Source organism: Fukomys damarensis, unplaced genomic scaffold (assembly GCF_012274545.1).
Source record: "Fukomys damarensis isolate Sample0158 unplaced genomic scaffold, DMR_v1.0_HiC HiC_scaffold_23, whole genome shotgun sequence".
In the NCBI taxonomy this organism is placed as follows: Eukaryota; Metazoa; Chordata; class Mammalia; order Rodentia; family Bathyergidae; genus Fukomys; species Fukomys damarensis.
The window spans coordinates 29410368-29427895 of NW_022900935.1; the positions used below are offsets into that span (position 1 = coordinate 29410368).

General features: G+C 35.1%; 1 protein-coding gene across 1 annotated transcript in view; it reads right to left on the minus strand.

Annotated features, from left to right (window-relative positions):
* Faf1 (Fas associated factor 1) overlaps positions 1-17528 on the minus strand; it is a 401181-nt gene that overhangs the window by 168777 nt on the left and 214876 nt on the right. The window contains exon 8 of the mRNA XM_010610286.1: positions 17189-17275. Coding sequence (XP_010608588.1) covers positions 17189-17275 — 87 coding nt within the window. The remainder of the gene's footprint in view (positions 1-17188; positions 17276-17528) is intronic.

The window sequence follows — 17528 nt, forward strand, 5'->3', positions numbered from 1 at the left end:
TCAATGCTCCCTACACACCTACACACCTACACACCTACACACACACACACACACACACACACACACAGTTCTTTTTTTACTTAAAAAAGAAAAAAAAATCATTAATGCGTAGCCACAAGAAATGATCAATAACTATAGAATGAAAGATTTCTTTTTCCAAACAGACTTATTAAGAACTTTACTGCAACTGTGCAGTGCTGGGTGTGTTATAATAAAACACAAACCTGCCTATAATCTAATACATGTGAGGAAGGACCAATAATCAAAACAAAACAGGTGAAGTAAATTTATGAAATAAATTGAAAATATGACACAAAAATTTAAAAGATTAACAATATTTCATTAAAATGATAAATCTTTTTATAGTTAAGTTTTCCTTAATTAATGACATAGGCTTGAATGTTATCTTTTCAAACCTTGCTTTAGATCTTTATTAATATTCAGAGTGTGAATTTAAATCGATAAATTTTATACTTGGTTGTTTGATTCAGAAACAAATTATTTACTTGAGCTTCTGAGCTATGGCAGTGGTAGAGTGCATGCTTAAGACTGTGAGACCCTGTGCTCAATCGACAAGAACAGTAACAAAAGAATCTAAAATTTATGGAAAAATTGTATCATTATCGATAGGAAATCTATGATTAGAAGTAGTTTTAAATGGAGCTAATATTTTAAGGCTTTATTTTTACTAGGTGATACACATGTATTTTACTTACTTTCTATGATTATTATTTGATTCTTCTCTCCATTTCTCTTGCTATGGGTCTAAGTTCCATAAGGGCAGGGATTTTTAAATTTTAGTTACTATTGCATTGCTAGTGCATACATGAAGAGTTAGGGAACATAAGATCAGTTCTACTTGTGTTACCTTTGTTCCTTTGTGCTTCTGTATATATGTGCATCCAGGCATGGTTTATATTCTTACTAGGCATATGCATATATCAATAATTTAATATAATTAGTGGTTTATAATGCTATTTTCTTGTTTATTCCCTAAGTCCTCATCTGGCTTTACATTTAGGTTCATAGTCTACTACAGAGATCAAACTGCCTAATGTATAATGTCATTAGAGATTTAGATCAGATATTGCAGGACACGTGAAGAACTTCAGAAAGCCTATCCATGTATGCCACTTGCTATTATAGTTCCCAAACTTTAATAAAGGCACATCATTAGACTGATCTGAGTATAATTTCGGGGGGTGGGCTGGATATTTAAGAACTGGAATTATTCTGAGAAAAATGGGCACATAAGAATATGATAGAAGAAAAGGTCAGCACAACCAGGGAGGTGATCTTGTTGATTTTTTTTTCATCTAGTTGACCTATGTCTGAGAGTGGGATAACAAATTCCCTCATTACAATTGTGTTTATATTTACCTGATCTTTTATGTTTAGTAGTAATTGTTTTACAAAGTTGGGTGCACTGTTGTTTGTTACATATATGTTAATAATTGCTACCCCTTCCCTCATGAATTGTTCCCTTAACCAATATATAGTGATCTGCATTGCCTCTTGCTAGCTTTTTGGCTTGAAGTTCATTTTGTCTGAATACAAAATAGCTACATCTGCTTTTTTTCACAGTCCTGTTACATAAAATATTGTTTTCCACCCTTTGATTTGTGTGTGGGTGTGTGTGTGTGTGTGTGTGTGTGTGTGTCTATGAATTTCTCTTTGAGTTAAATGTGTTTCTTGTACACAGAATATGGTTGAATTTTGTTTTCTGTTCTATTCTGTCAGTCTGTATCTTTTGATTAGGGAATTGAGACCATTTATATCGAGAGTTACTATTGACAGGTACTGACTTATTCCTTTCATTGCCTTATTTTTCCTGTTGTTGATTCCCTATCTTTCCCTTAACCTGCTCACCCTACCTGGTGTACTCATTCTATTAGAGCTTATGTCATTGTTAGTATCAATGTGTCTTTCTAGGATATCCTTGAATTATTGGAGTGCTGGTTTGGTGGCCATGAATTTCTTTAGGTTCTATTTATCATAAAAGTATCTTATTTCTCTAACAATTTTGAAAGATAGTTTTCCAGGGCATGTTACCCTGTGTTGGAAATTGATTTCTTTTAGGGCTTAAAAACTTCAGTCCAATTTCTCCATGCCTTAGTCTGTGTTGAGAAGTCTGTATTCTAATTGATTTTCCTTTATAAGTGATTCATTGCTTTTCTCTAACCACTTTTTAATATTTTGTTCCTGTGTGACTTCTGAGATTTTGACCATGATGTATTGTGGAGAGGTTTTTTTCTGATCATGCCTATTCAAGTTTCTATGTACCTCACTTATTGGTATGTTAAATTCTTTTACCATATTTGGAAAGTTTTCATTTATTTAAACAAGTTTTAAAAGTCATTTGTGCTATCTTCTGATTATTCCCTAATTGCAATTTTTTTTTTTTTTTGTACCAGGGATCAACTCAGGACCTTATGCTTGCCAGGCAGGTATGGGGCTACTGAGCTATATCCCCGGCACTCTAATTCAAATTATATTCACCTTCTTTGTATCATCTAGGAGCTGTTAGATCCACTTTTCATATTCTCTTGTTTTTAAGGTGGACCTCATTAATTGGTGACCAATAACAGCTCTGTCTTCTAGTTCTGAGACTCTGTTCTCAAGTTGTTATTTCTGTTGCCCACAGTTTCAACAGACTTTTTAATCTCCTGAATTTCTATATGGAGACAGGGTCTCACTACATAGTTGAGACTGACCTGGAACTCACTATGTAGCCCAGGCTAGTTTCGAACTCACAGTGATCCTCCTGCCTCAGTCTCCCAAATGCTGGGATTACAGGCATGTGCCACCACGCCCAGCTTATTCAACTGTTTTGTTATCTCCACTGATTATTTCATTTAAGTGGTCCAAAACCTTGTTACTTATATTTCCTGTGATCCTGCCAGTTGTTTTATTCAACTGTTTTGTTATCTCCACTGGTATAATTGGGTGTGAGGCTTTTGGTTTCTTTCCCTTTGATGTTCCATGGATCAGTTATGGGGAAATTGAGAGTTTTTGGTAGCATTGTATTGTCCTGTCTTCATAAGCTTCTATTTTTGTGAGTTTTGTGTTGAGACTTGTTGAGGCTGATTGTGGTGGAAATCTTTGTATCTAGTATTAAGATTTCTTTAGTTAATGTCTACTTTTCAGCAGTTTCCTCTGGGCGTGGCTAACTACTGCCTTTGCCTCTGTCCCAGGACTCAATCATCATTTACTTAAAAAGCTGTATTTTGCTCATTATCCAATTCTCCTCAAAAAGTCCACAATATTATTAATGACCTTAAGGTAATCTAGATATCAGTATCTGAAGAAAACCAGTTAATAGCAATAGCTATGTCACCTTGGCTATAGTAATAATATCAGTATCAATTATAGCATTAAACACAATTTTGACAAACTGTGAGAACCAATTAAGTACTAACCTTGTCTATGAAAAAGAGAACTATAATTACAATGTGAACATAAAAGTCAAACCAAATATTGGCCTACAATATAAGTCAACTAAATGAAACAACTTTATCTCTACTAAAGATAGCACAGCATTCAATAGCAGTACAAAGTTAATCATCTAGAGATTCATAAAGCTTGGTAGTTATACTAGTGAGGTAGAGAATCAAAAAATAAAAAAAACAGAACTACAAAAATTAAATGCTGGAATATGAGAAGGAGGAGAAAAAAGTAAGATGGGAGTACTATTGAGGAATCAAAGGAAATTAACAGTAATAAGAAAGTCACTGGAAAGAACAAATAAAAAGAAAAAAGAGCTGGGCATGGTGGCACATGCCTGTAATCCCAGTACTTGGGAGGCTGAGGCAGGAGGATCACTGTGAGTTTGAGACCAGTGGGTACATAGTGAGTTCCAGGTCAGTCTCAGCTATATAATGAGATGCTGTCTCAAAACAACAATAACAACAACAACAACAACAAAAAAACAGCAAAACTGAGATTAAAAAGTTGGAAGAGAAAAAGATAAAAGGAGAAAAAAGAAACTGAAAGAACAGAAAGGGGGGGGGGACCTAAAAAAACCAATGAAGGAAAGATAAAAATAATACAATTTAGAAAACTCAAAAAAGATTGAGTCAAAGAAAAAAAGTCCTGTGTTACTGAATAAGTGGTTTCTTTCTACAATCTGCAGTCTTGGGATCTAGTCAGATATGATTTTCTAGCCTAGCTTTAGGGCCTATGGGTCTCTGAGGTACACTCTTTGCACTGAAGGGCCCTCTATTCATTCCCCCCTAACTAGGGCACCCTGCATACTAAGGCATGACCTTATTTCCATTGCCAAACGGGGAATGTGATCAGCCTTCTATTCTCTGCTGGATGTAGGCTGTGAGGTGGGAGTTCGAGAGGGCTGTTGGACTTAATGCCAACAGTCATGAGGCTGGTTACTCCCTTCTTTCTGGGTACTGTCCCTGTCTGAGATCAGGTGTGTTCATTAGTCTTTGCCTCTTGCTCCTCCAACATGGTTGACTTTCACATGTGGGTTGACTTTCACATTTTCCTCTCTGGTGCTGTTAGGCTCTCTCACTTGGGAATGGGGTCCCACTCCTCCACTGTGGATCTGTTCTCTCATGTGGTGGTGGGGTGCCACTTGGGGTTGGTTCTTTCATGTGGGGGCAGGATGCCACTCCTCAGGTGTAGGTTGGATCTTTCATATTGGGGTGGGGTGCTGCTCAGACCAATTTAATATCAGTATAACAGGGACCTCATAAAATAAACTGGGGAAAAATCTATATAGAATTGATATTAATTTTCCTCAAATGTTTGGCAGTTTGCTAATGAAATTACTTGGTCCTTGAGTTTTTGTTGTGGAAATATTTTTAATTGTACATTTAATTTTGAAAGCATAGTTAGGCTATCCTCACTTTCTGTTTCTTCTTGGATCAACTCAGTAAGGTATATCAAGCAACCTGATCACTTCATCTTAACTGCAGAACTTACTAGCATAAAGTCATTCGTAATGTTTCTTTTTTATCCTTTAATCACCCCATATAATCTGTCCCTCTTCAATTAGTTACATTAGTTAAGTTGTGCTCTTTTTTACTTTTGATCGGTCTAGCTAGATATTTATCAATTTAACTGATCTTTTCAGAGTTCAATGGTTTCCATTATTCTTCTGTTTTCTATTTTCACTGATTTCTGCTCTTACCTTTATTGTGTCATTTCATCTATATGGATTTAATTTTCTTTTTCTATATTCTCAAGCTGTAATGACAGCCTACTGATTTTTCTACTCCTTTTCTAATATAGGTATTGAAGGCTATAAATTCTCCTCTAGGCTTTGCTTCAAGTGTATTCCCCAAATTTCGATGTTGTGATTTTTGTACCTTTCTTTTTTTTTCTTTTTTTTCTTTTTTTTGGTACTGGGGATCGAACTTGGGTCCTTGCGCTTGCAAGGCAGGCAGCAGAACCACTGGGCTATAAATCCCTGGCCATGATGGTCATGAATTTTATTTTTGTACCAGAAATAGAACTCGGGACCTTGTGCTTTTGAGACAGGCGGGGGCACCACTGAGTTAAATCCCTGGCCCCAATGTTGTGATTTTAAACAGCCTTCTATGCTTTTGCGCTTTTAAATACTGTATTTTCTTGAAAATAAGACTGGGTCTTACATTAATTTTTGCTCCAAAAGATAAAATAGAGCATATTTTCAGGGGATATCTTATTTTTTCATGTATAACAATCTATACTTATTCATGCACAAAAATTTACATTTATTTTAATAGTCATGCTATCTTCTTGTGAAACATTGTCACTACTCTCCAAATCCTGAATTCTGGCCTGAAGTTCTTGAGACTCCATTTTCCCCAGGTACTCAGAAATGTGGAGCGAACAAAAAACCCAAACACGGGAAGCCACATTCATCAGATAAATTCCAGTATCCGGGTGTTTAAACAAGCAGGGCTACCTCACAATGCCAGCACTGCTTATAGTGCAAGTTCAGAGAACTTTGGTCCCCAAATAGAAGCCTAGCAGCCTAGCAGCCATTACCAGTGCCTACCTGTTTTACCTCACTTCCACTGGGGAGGTGGAGTTTAGTGAGCAAGATATTTGCAGGAGTGAGGCCTTAAGTAAGGCACACGCCAAGAGAACCACAAAGATGGCAGTAGCTGAGTTAGAATCAGCAAGGCTTAGTGACAGGGAAAAAAAAAGAAAAAAAGCTAGGTCACAGTCCTTGATAAGTATATAGCATCAGACACTGGGTAATCCATGGGACAGTGAGTTGCAGGGCACACAATGGCTGTGACCAGTGTGATCTGGACTGGAAAAGACACTGGAGCAGTGCCAGAAGGGAAACACTCTTACCACTATGCCCCAAAGACTGCCAAGCTCTGCCATGTGGTATTTCTACCTAATGCCTGCCCTTGAAATACTGCTAAGGAGTTGGCACCCATGAGGAAAATCATTCCACTGCCCAACAAAAGGTGCTGAGCTTGGTGCCCATGTGAACTCCCTCCCAGTGGCTCACAAATGCTACTGAACTCCAAGCAGAAGCCTCCACTCCCCCTGCCCCAAGCTCTAAACACCACTGAATTCTCAGGCTGGATACAGACTACTCGAGAGGCCTCGACAAAGACTTTGGCTCAGACAAAAGCCAGAGAGGAGCAGCAGGGTCAGATGGTACTGCCTGGTGTACTCAACTGGATAGGCACAGCAAAAGCAGACATAAGCAGCTGCACAGATTATCGTGGAAGGAAAAAAGACAGAGATTGAGGAAGTACTTCCAGAGATCAGTAAAAGAGTGGGTGCTTGACCAGTCTTGCTGTGCCCCCTCCACCCCAGTGCAATACAATTGAAAATGTCTAGTCATAAGGACAACAAAATGCTTACAGGAGCACAGCTGAAGCCTATGAGTGCTCTACCTGCAGAAGGAAGGAAAAACAGATGGTAAGGGGCACTGTACCCCCAAATCCTTACATGCACTGGTACGCAAGAGAACAAATTGTACAAGGAAAACTGGCTCAAGCACTGGTATCCAATGCAATAATGACAGATGACTGGAGCTCAGGCCTTTACAAATGCTGTAAGACAAGATCTCTCCATTTTTTAACTAAGTGGGAAGAGCACACTGGTCAAATTCAGACTGAAGTATAAAGAAGGCTGAGAGGATTCTTTATTTTTGTGTTTTTGTATGTATGGTTTTTTTTTAAACCATTTTTCTCTCCAAATGTGTGTGTGCTTGAGTGTGTGTGGGGGGGGTATTAGTATATGCAAAACAGAGAGTAAGAATTAATTAATGCTTGGGTTCAGTCGATATCTTTTATGGTCATGTCCAGTTAGTTCTCACCAAAAACATGTACAAGAGGGTTCAAACACAAGCTTGCTACCAGGATATTAATTGGTTTCAACCTTTTTACATCTTCCCAATCTCCAATTACACTACCCCCCTTCTTCCTTTTCTTGCCCCATTCTCCTTCCTTTCATTTCAGACATAAAAATAACACCAAAATCCTATTTCTCTTCTTTCTTTCATTTGCTATTATCTTTTTCTTTTTTCCTTCTTCCCTCATCTTCCATATCTCAGCCTACACATAATTAGTACTATCTCATTGTCTTCCTGGACTACTAAGCAAACTATAAAATTGTAGAAATAAGTTTTAATTTAAATGACTGAAATATGTTGCAAAGGAGTGATCCTGTTACACTGAGTAGATTGAAATAACCAAAGCCAAGGTCACATCACAGGGAGACTTTCACAAACTAAAGAAACCTCCATAGCAGTGACAGGGTTTTTCTACCCTAACTGATCTTCAACCTTCAGCACAAAAACAATAGAAACATGAGAAGGAAAGGCAACCAGATGCATCCAAGAACTCAACTCCTCAAAAGCTGATCTCGAAGGCACTGAAGTGGAAGTCACAGACAAAGAACTTAAAAACAAAATGGTTAAAATGTTTGAAGAGATCAAAGAAGAAACTAATAAGCAAATCCATAAGATGTTCAGTGAGCTTAAATAGGATGTAAATAAATAAAATATTTAATTAATAAAATGTTTAATAGGCTTAATGCAGACAGACAAAAAGTTGATTAAAGAAGACAATGAAAGATATGAATGGCTACCTTTATAAAAAAATTAGAGATTATGAAAAAGAACAAAGCAGAAATCCTGGATAGAAAACACTCAATTGAAAATATGAGCAGCAGGAGTAAGCAATCTGAGGGGAGAATGAACTTGAAAACAAGGTTTATGTAATACAGTGTTGATGCACACAGTGATACCCTAAAATCAACAAGAAGCCATGAAAGCTAGATCTAATAGCCAGCAGATGGTAAAAAAAGAAAACAAAACTACAACCATAGGAGATAGGAAAAGGAGACTATATCAAAGGTGTTAAAAAAATAATCATTCACCAAAATTATAGTAGAACATTTTAGACTGCTATATCTAGGTAAATGAGGCATATAGCCCCAAAGCCATGACCATTTCACAACCACTCCAAAACACATCATAGGCAAATTCACAGAAATTAAGCACAAAGAGAGAATACCAAAACTTGTTAGACAAAAATATCAAGTAACCTATAAAGAGTAACAGTAGGTTTTTCAACATAAACTTAAAGGCCAGGATAGCATGGAGAGAAGCTTTTCAATCACTAGAAGAAAACAACTGACAACTCAGACTACTATATTCTATAAAATTATCCCTCAAAATCGATGGAGAAATAAAGACTTTCCACAACAATGAAAATGTAAAGAAATTCATGATCACCAAATCAGTACAGCAGGAAATATTTAAGGGACTCCTAGCCAGAGATAGCAAGGCCAATATATCTAACTGGGATAGCAGATAAACAAAAGGGGGGAGGGATCTGCATTGACAAAATAATGCAAAGACAGGATTAAGTGTATCTCTTTCAATAACGATACGCAATGTGAACTCCCCAATTAAAAGACACACACTGGCAGATTGGATCAAAAAATAAAAATCAACCATATGTTGCTTGCAAGAGACGCAACTCACTGACAAAGGTACAAACTGAAAAGCAAAGGAAAGGATAAAAAACAATACTCCATGTAACCCAAGCCCAAAAACAAGCAGGAATCACTATCCTATTTTGAGACAAAGTAGACTTCCAGCCAACAATGATCAGAAGAAACAAAGAAAGTCACTGTATACTGGACGAATTCAACAAAAGGAATAATGCAACAAAAAGCAGAACAATTGTAAATAAATATCCACTGAATGTTGGTACAACCAGTTTCATAAAAACAAAACCTACTGGACATAAAAGAATGGATAGATCCCAATACAGTCATAGTGGAGGAGGATTTCAATAACCCATCTCACAAATAGGTCAATCAGACAAACATATTGGAGTTGAAACACAGAGCAAATGAACATAACAGATATCTATGGAGTTATTTAAACAACACAATACACATTTTTTTTATAACACAACACAAAACTTTTTCCAAATCTACCATATCATAGGTCATAAAGCACACTTAAATAAAAACAAAGAATTGAAAGAATCTCTTATATACTAATGTATCATAGCAGAATGAAACTAGAAAAGCAAAATAAACCACAAAATCTATACCAACACATGGAGATTAATAATACATTCTTGAATAGTCACTGGGCCATAGAAGAAATCAGGGAAGAAATGGAATTAAATGACAATGGAAGCAAAACATACCAAAACCTATAAGTTATGATGGGGAAGTTTATAGCTGTGAATCTACACACACAAAAAAGGCAATCTTAAATAAATAACCTAATGATGCATCTCAAGGTGCTAGAAAAATGAGAGCAGCCCAAATCCAAAACTTGGAGAAAGGAAGAAATTATAAAAATTAGAGTGGAAATTAATTTCACTGAGACTAAAAAATAATACAAAGGGTCAATGAATCAGAATTTGTTCCTTGAAAGGATAAAAAGATTGATAAATCTTTCACCAAATTACCTAAAGAAGGAAGAAACACTCATATCAATGCAATTTAAAATAAAAAAGGTAAAATCACAACACACCCTGCTGAAATCCAGAGGCTTATAAAAAACTATTTTGATGGGTGTGATAGTGCACATCTGTAATCCCAGCACTTGGGAGGCTGAGGCAGAAGGATTCCCCCACAAGTGTGAGGCTTGCCTGGACTACATAGTGAGTTCAAGGTGCACCTGAACTACATATCCAGACCCTGCCTAAAACAAAACAAAACTATCTTGAAATAAAGTAGAGAACCTAGAAGAAATGGATTGACTCCCTAGACACAGATGAATTATCAAAATTGAACTGAGAAGATATAAAAGCCTTGAATTGGCCAACAATAGACATTGAAATAGAAGCAGTAATAAAAACTCTACCAGCTAAGGAAGGTGTGGGGCCCAATAGATTCATCTAAGAATTCTACTAGAACTTCAAGGAAGAACTAACACCAATATCCCTCAAATTCTTCCATGAAATAGAAAGGGAAGGAAGAACATTTCTTGAAGCTAGCATTACCTTGACATCAAAATGGGGAAAAGACTCAAAAAGCGGGGAGGGAGCAATTTCCTTAATGAATGTAGAATGCAAAAATCTTTAACAAGATACCTGCAAACATAATAGAACACATCATTTAAAAGATCAAGTGAAGTAACTCAGACACATAAGCTTAAAAATCACATAGTTTCTCTTATATGAAAAACTCAGTATACATGTAGTACTAAATAAGAGACAGATAATAGGAAAAAAGAGAAAGAAAAACAAAAAAGGTGGTGGTGTGGACAATGTATCTAAAAGTACACCTTGATTTAGTACAAACTGTCTTACATGCTTTATATGTGGTTTGGCATATTAGTCTGATTTTCGATCTGTATGTATAATAATTAACTTTATAAAGTCTTATGATCAGATAAAGATATCAGATATCTTATCTGATAAGATAAATCTTACATGATCAGATAAATAAATGTATCTGATGCTGGAAAAATAAAAGGGGCTGGGTGGAAAGTGGGGGAAGGGAATTGAAATGTGATATGTACATGTACCAATCTCCTACAATGAGTCGATCATTCTGTACTAGAAACATAAAAGTCAAAAAATTTTTTAAAATCATTGGTAAAAAAATCATCATGACCAAGTCCATTCATTCCAGAAATGCAAGGATTGGTTCAACATATATACATCAATAAATGCAATACATCACATAAACAGAGGGTTTTTAAAGATCACATGGACATCTACATAGATACAGAAAAAATCTCTGACAAAATCCAACATCCATTCATGATTTTTTAAAAAGCTGATAAAAATAGATATAGAAAAGTCTGACCTCAAATTGATGAAAGCCATTTATGACAAATGTGCCAATAACTTATGAAACAGGGAAAAACTGAAAATATTCGCTCTAAAATGGGGAACACAAGATTGTCCACTCTCACCTTGCTGTTCAAAACATTATTTGAAATTAGCCAGAGAAATTACACAACAGAAATACCTAAAAGGGATATGAACAGGAAAGGAAGAAGTAAAAATATCCTTATGCAGACAACCCAATACACTCTACCAGAATACTCTTAGAACTAGTAAATTCAGCCAAATGCCAGGATACAAAACCAACAGCATTCATATGCAGCAATAATGAACTCATCAAGAAAGAAACAGTCAAAATAATTCCACCCCTAGCAGCTCCAAAAAATTAAATACCTAGGAATTAACCTATCCAAGGAAGTAAAAGGCCTTTATAACAAAACCTACAGTACTCTGAAAAAGGATATTGAGCAGACATTAGAAAATGAAAAGACAAGAAGAAAAAAATAGAAAACACCCCCTCTTCCTGGATACCAATGCTGTTAAATGGTCGTATTACCCTAACTGACATATTTATTGCAATTCCAATCAAATACTGACAGCTTTCTCCATAGAGCTAGAGAAAATAATCCTAAAATTTATATGGAGCCAGAAGAAACTATAATAAACCAATGAATACTTAGCAAAGTGAATAAGGCAGGAGGTATTATAATTCCAGATATACTGCAAAGGTACAATAATAAAAACAGCAAGGGTACTGGCACAAAAATAAACATGTTGACAACTGGAATAGACCTGAAGATGTAGGAACAATCCCATGAATCTTCAGCCATTTGATTTTTGACAAAGGGACCAAAAATATGCTGGAGAAAAGATAGCCTATTTAACAAATCGTACCAGGAAAGGTGGTTATTCACAAGCAGAAGAATGAATTTAGACCCACATCTCTCACCTTCTGCTTTAGCAAATCAAAATATACATATAAAAACAGAAACACTGACTCTACTGGGAGATAAAGTAGGTCAAACTTTTGAAGACATAGACATAGGCAAGTCCCAACTGTACAAGAAATAATACCAAGAATCAATAAATTTAATTTATATCAAATTAAAAACCTTTTGTACAGCAAAGGAAACATCGAAGAAAGTGAAGAGACAACCTACAGAATGGGAAAAGATTTTTGCCAGGTACTCCTTAAATAAAAGATTAATATCTAGAATATTCAAAGAACACAAAAAATTAAGACACGCCCCCAAAAAGAACTAATAAAAGCAATTGAAATGAACAGACACTTCTGAAAAGAAGACATGCAAATGGCCAGTAAGTACATGAAAAATGTTCAGCATCTTTAGCCATTAGACAAATGCAAATCAAAACAATACTAAGATTCTCATTACAGAAAGTATGGCTATCTTCATGAAATCAATAATAACAAATGCTGGTAAAGTTGGCAGGGGGGGAAGCCTTCTACATTGTAGATATGTAAACTAGTACAATCACTATAGAAATCAATAGGGAAATTCCTCAAAAAATATAAATTCCATTTGATCCTGCCATTCTTCTTCTGAGGACCTTCCTGGAAGAGTTCAAAGTCGTCATACTGCAGTGATACATGCCATATTTATAGCAGCAGAATTCAATAGCTAAATTATAGAATTATATGTCCATGAACAGATACTAACTAGTCAGCTATATGAAGGGTAAATTTGAGTCATTCGTAGGTAATGGATAGATCTTGAGACCATAATGTTGACTGAAATCAATCAGAGAAGAAAAACTACTGCACGGCTTCTCTTACATTAGAAACCCAAAATATACATAAACAGCAAAATAAAGAAGAGATGACAAAACTAGGGAGGCAGACTGTGGAGAGGGGAAAGTAATGAACAGAAAAGGGAAAGAGAGAAATGGGGGAGGGGAGTGAACATAAAGATTCTCAAAATGGGATAATTTTAGATACCAACTCCCTAAGATCTATATGATTACTGTATCACAAACACATATCAACAACAGCGAGACATGGTGATGCACACCTGTAATCCCAAAGTTTGGGAAGCCAAGGTAGGAAAAGCATGCGAGTTCAAGGCCAGCCTGGGCTCCATAGTGAGTTCAAGGCCAACCTGAACTACACAGTGAGACCCTATCTTAAAAAAGTAAATAAAACAAGCAAACAAACAAACAAAACACATAACAACATCAAAGAATGGCTACTATGTAATGGTTTTGCTTATAAGTGATTTCATAGTCTTAATGTGAAAATATTTAATAAGTCTCTTTCTCACTCCTACCACATGTCCAAAGACCTCTGATTCTAAAAATTTGCAATTCTTCAAATTGTGAATTAATATCCCTTAGCAATAATAGAACCAGGGAATAGCACTGGTAATCCCAAAACAAAACAAAAAAAAAGGCACACAACAAAAAAGTATCAAAGGGATTTTTTCTCCTTTTGTTTAAGCATTATAAAATCTTGGAATTGAAAAAATACAGTTGAATTGAATTGAAAAAAAGTTGCATTATAATAATGTATCTAGACATAGTTCCCTGTGTTAAAATTATTTCTACTCTCCAGTAGCCAAGAGCTTCCTTGTTAAAGTGTAAAATGAGATTTCACCTCCTTGCAAATGCTTGTTCTCACAGCTGAACTGTCACAGCATGAAAACATTCCCCTACTGGTGAAGCTTTAGATAGCTATTTCCCTGATGAAAGGGTGTAAAAGGAACTGATAGAGTTATTGACAATTCATACAGTATCTCATACCCCATTAGGATACAACTACAAGCAAAGAAATATTTTAAGTCTGAAGGGAAATAGGTAACAATGTTTTTTGCATAATTGCTGACTTTACTGAATATCTTAAACATAGCAAAACATTAAATTCTATCAGGTTCACAAGATTATGTAAGAATCTAATTGTAATTATCCTGTTTTCTAAGTCAAAGGATAATCAGAAAAACATTTGCTAAAGAAAACATTTCCTGTATTACTGCAAAATAATTCCCACACAGTATGAAAACATAAATGAAAAAAATATTTTAATCTAGTCCTTCATTACCTTTCATAAAACCAAATAGCTTCAAGATATAGTTTAGATACCACAACATGTATTTGTTTAAAATGTTCAATTCAATAACTTTTAGTAAATTTATAGGTGTGCAACTTTTATCACAATTTAATTTTAGAACATTTCCATTAACCCCAAAACCTTTAACATTTTGATTATGATACTGTATTTCCATAAACTCATATACGTCACTGTTATCCAAAGTTACTGTATATTTAAAGCTGCACAAGTTTCTGCGACTGAGCAGAAAAAGTGCAAACTAACTTCACTTTTAATGACCTTTACAACCAATTCTCTGCTCTGGCACTGGGAAGCAAATGTTCAAGTGTTTTCACTGAAGTTAAACCATTCTAAGTATTAAGTTATGGCGCACTGTCTTGGAAAGAAATTAATTATATTTTTGTTGTTAACACATTTCAGGCTGTTTACACAGCTGACATTTCTCAGCTGTACCCAATTCATCCCCTAAGCTGTGAGGACTATCTTGTTTTGTAGCAGATGCCTCCACTTGCTTTTAGCAAGTATAAAAATATCCCTGCCTATAACAATATAGATTACAAGCACCAACTTTATGTTTATTTGAAAGTCTTAACAAACAAACAAACAAAAACAATTTTATGTCATTTCTTTGGCAAGGATCTCCTAAAAGTCTACAATGAAACAAGCCATTTTTGTTTAAACTCAAGCCCTGGAGGTAGGGCTATGGCTCCAGTTAAAGACAGCTTGGCCCTAAACATCTTTGTTGTATCAAATCATGTAGTTCAAAGTGACACCCCGCCAATGTGGCAACATTTGCTCTGGGGAAGCCTGGGCAAGCAACACTTTACAGGTTCTGGGACAAGGTGCAAATATGAATAATGAGGCAAAAAGAATCAAGCATCTTAATGGGGGAATTCCCTCTTGTGCTTGCTGTGATTTAGATATAGCACCAGGTAGCGTTACATTTTGAATACTGTTTTATCAGATTTCTATACTTTCCCATAATAATGAAATTACATTACAACTCTTTGGTAGAAAGTTACATATTATAAAAGTCATTAAAATATAGGTCTTCATGAATTAGCACTTAAAATACGTCAGGCATTCTGTTACAGAAGGATTTACCATTATTTCAATAAATTTATTTTTGAATTTGCACCCAGTAAGTGTATTTCTGTTTGTTTTCTACAACGTGGTGACCAACTCATTTTTGCCTAAACTTAAGCACTGGAGCTAGGGGATCTACTCTGAAGCCTGTGGAGTTCCACATTCCTAGACTTTCTCTATTTCCTTATGTCCTTCCTCCCAAATTAGGTAATTACTTTTGCTTTTAACTTTTTGTTATGGAAATCTTCAAACATAAAGACCCAATATGTGTATCATTAAGATCCAATGATAATATACAGCTAATCTATATTATCTCTATCTTCACTTTTTCCTGCTGTCCACAGGTTATTTTGCAGCAAATTTAGGCATCAATTAAATCAATCTGTTCTTGCCTTTGAACCTTTTTTAGTTACAGTACCTAAGCATTAATTACAATACTGATTCTCATTGACTACTGTGAATCAGGTGGTGAAAATATATTATCCCTAATCTTTACAATAATGGTACAAAGTAGAGAGATAACTGAAACTAGGATAATTTTAGTGACATGGCCAGATTTTAATTATTTTCTTCTGTCAATGTTATTTCTTGTAACAGATTCTTAGATAATGCTAAGAACATTTCTAGTTTGTTCATGTCTCCTTAAATAATACTCTTTAATTTTTATGAAAATAAGTAATGCACATTTTCTATAAAATTCCTTGCCTTAACAGGAAAAACAAAACAAAACAAACAAAAACTACTAAAAAATTTAAAAAGTAACAACTGCAGCTCTATTCTTAGCAGTGGTAAACCAGTCAACAATTCTGATATAATAATTCTGATTTTAATGCTAAAATCAATTGTTCAGAAATAAATGTAATTGCATATATCTAAAGACTTTTCTTCTGGAAGGGTTCACTAAAAGTAAATGAATAGGACCAGGGATTTAGCTCAGTGGTACCGCTGCCTGCCTTGCAAGCGCTAGGCCCTGAGTTTGATACCTGGTACTAAAAAAAAAAGGAAATGAATAAATAAAAGTTCTGCTATTTTTAAAATTCTGCAACTCACAAAGCATTTTTTAAAAGTACAGTGTTGATACTGTGAATAATCAAACCCAAACAACATCTATACAAACAACTTTTCTCAAAAATTTTCTATCTTGCAAAAATAATTTTTCCATATTTAAATGTATGGTGGTGGTGCTAGAAGAGAAGGAATAGTTAGTATCCAAAAGTGCCAGTCTACTAGGGGAATGCAGACTTAAATATAATGATTAGGCTGATTTTGAAATATCTGTAATTAAGAAAGAAATAATTTTTCATATGCTTTGAGTATTTCATTAGTAATATCTAAATGTATCAAATACAATTCTTTTCTTGTGTGTCTGTGGTACTGGGAGTTGAGTACAGGGCCTTGAGCATACTGGGGAAGCACTCTACCACTGAGCTACATTTTCAGCCCTTTCACTTTATTTTTTATTTTGATATCAGGTCTTACAAAGTTGCCCAGGCTGACCTCAAACTGGAATCCTCCTACCTGAGTGAATATATTACTCTCATCAAGGAAAAATTTAAGATAAATCAGACAGCATCAAATTCCTGACACTGACATTGTAATATTACCATTGTAATATTGATGTGTTTGGCTATCCATTCTACAAATACATTCAAATTATTAAAACTACTTATTTTCATATTATTTGACTTATAAAGCTCTTTCAATGGAATATGCAAAGTATTTGATTCTGCTTGTTTTCAAAGCAAATCAGACAGCAGCAAAAAAAAAAGAGAAATGGATATAAACTAAGAACTTAACTGTTACTTACTGAATCATCTGTGGCAGAGGGTGGCCAGCCCTCCCATAACTGATGTCGCACAGGTATACTTGTAAGGTCATACACATTTCTCTTTACCTATAAAAGGAAAGAACACAATTGAAATAGGGTTTCCACATTACTTAGGATAGTTTCAATCCATTTACATAACATACAATGCATTTCCTTTTTCTTCTATATTCAAAGCAAGAACTTTAAGATAAAACAAGCCAGAAAAAATTTATAAAAAATCAAACAAAACCATTTTCAAGAAAACCCCCCTTCTTTGATTTGTTTTTTTGACTTCTAGCTGAATTCAAGTTTCTTTTTTTTTTTTTTTTTTTTTTTTTTC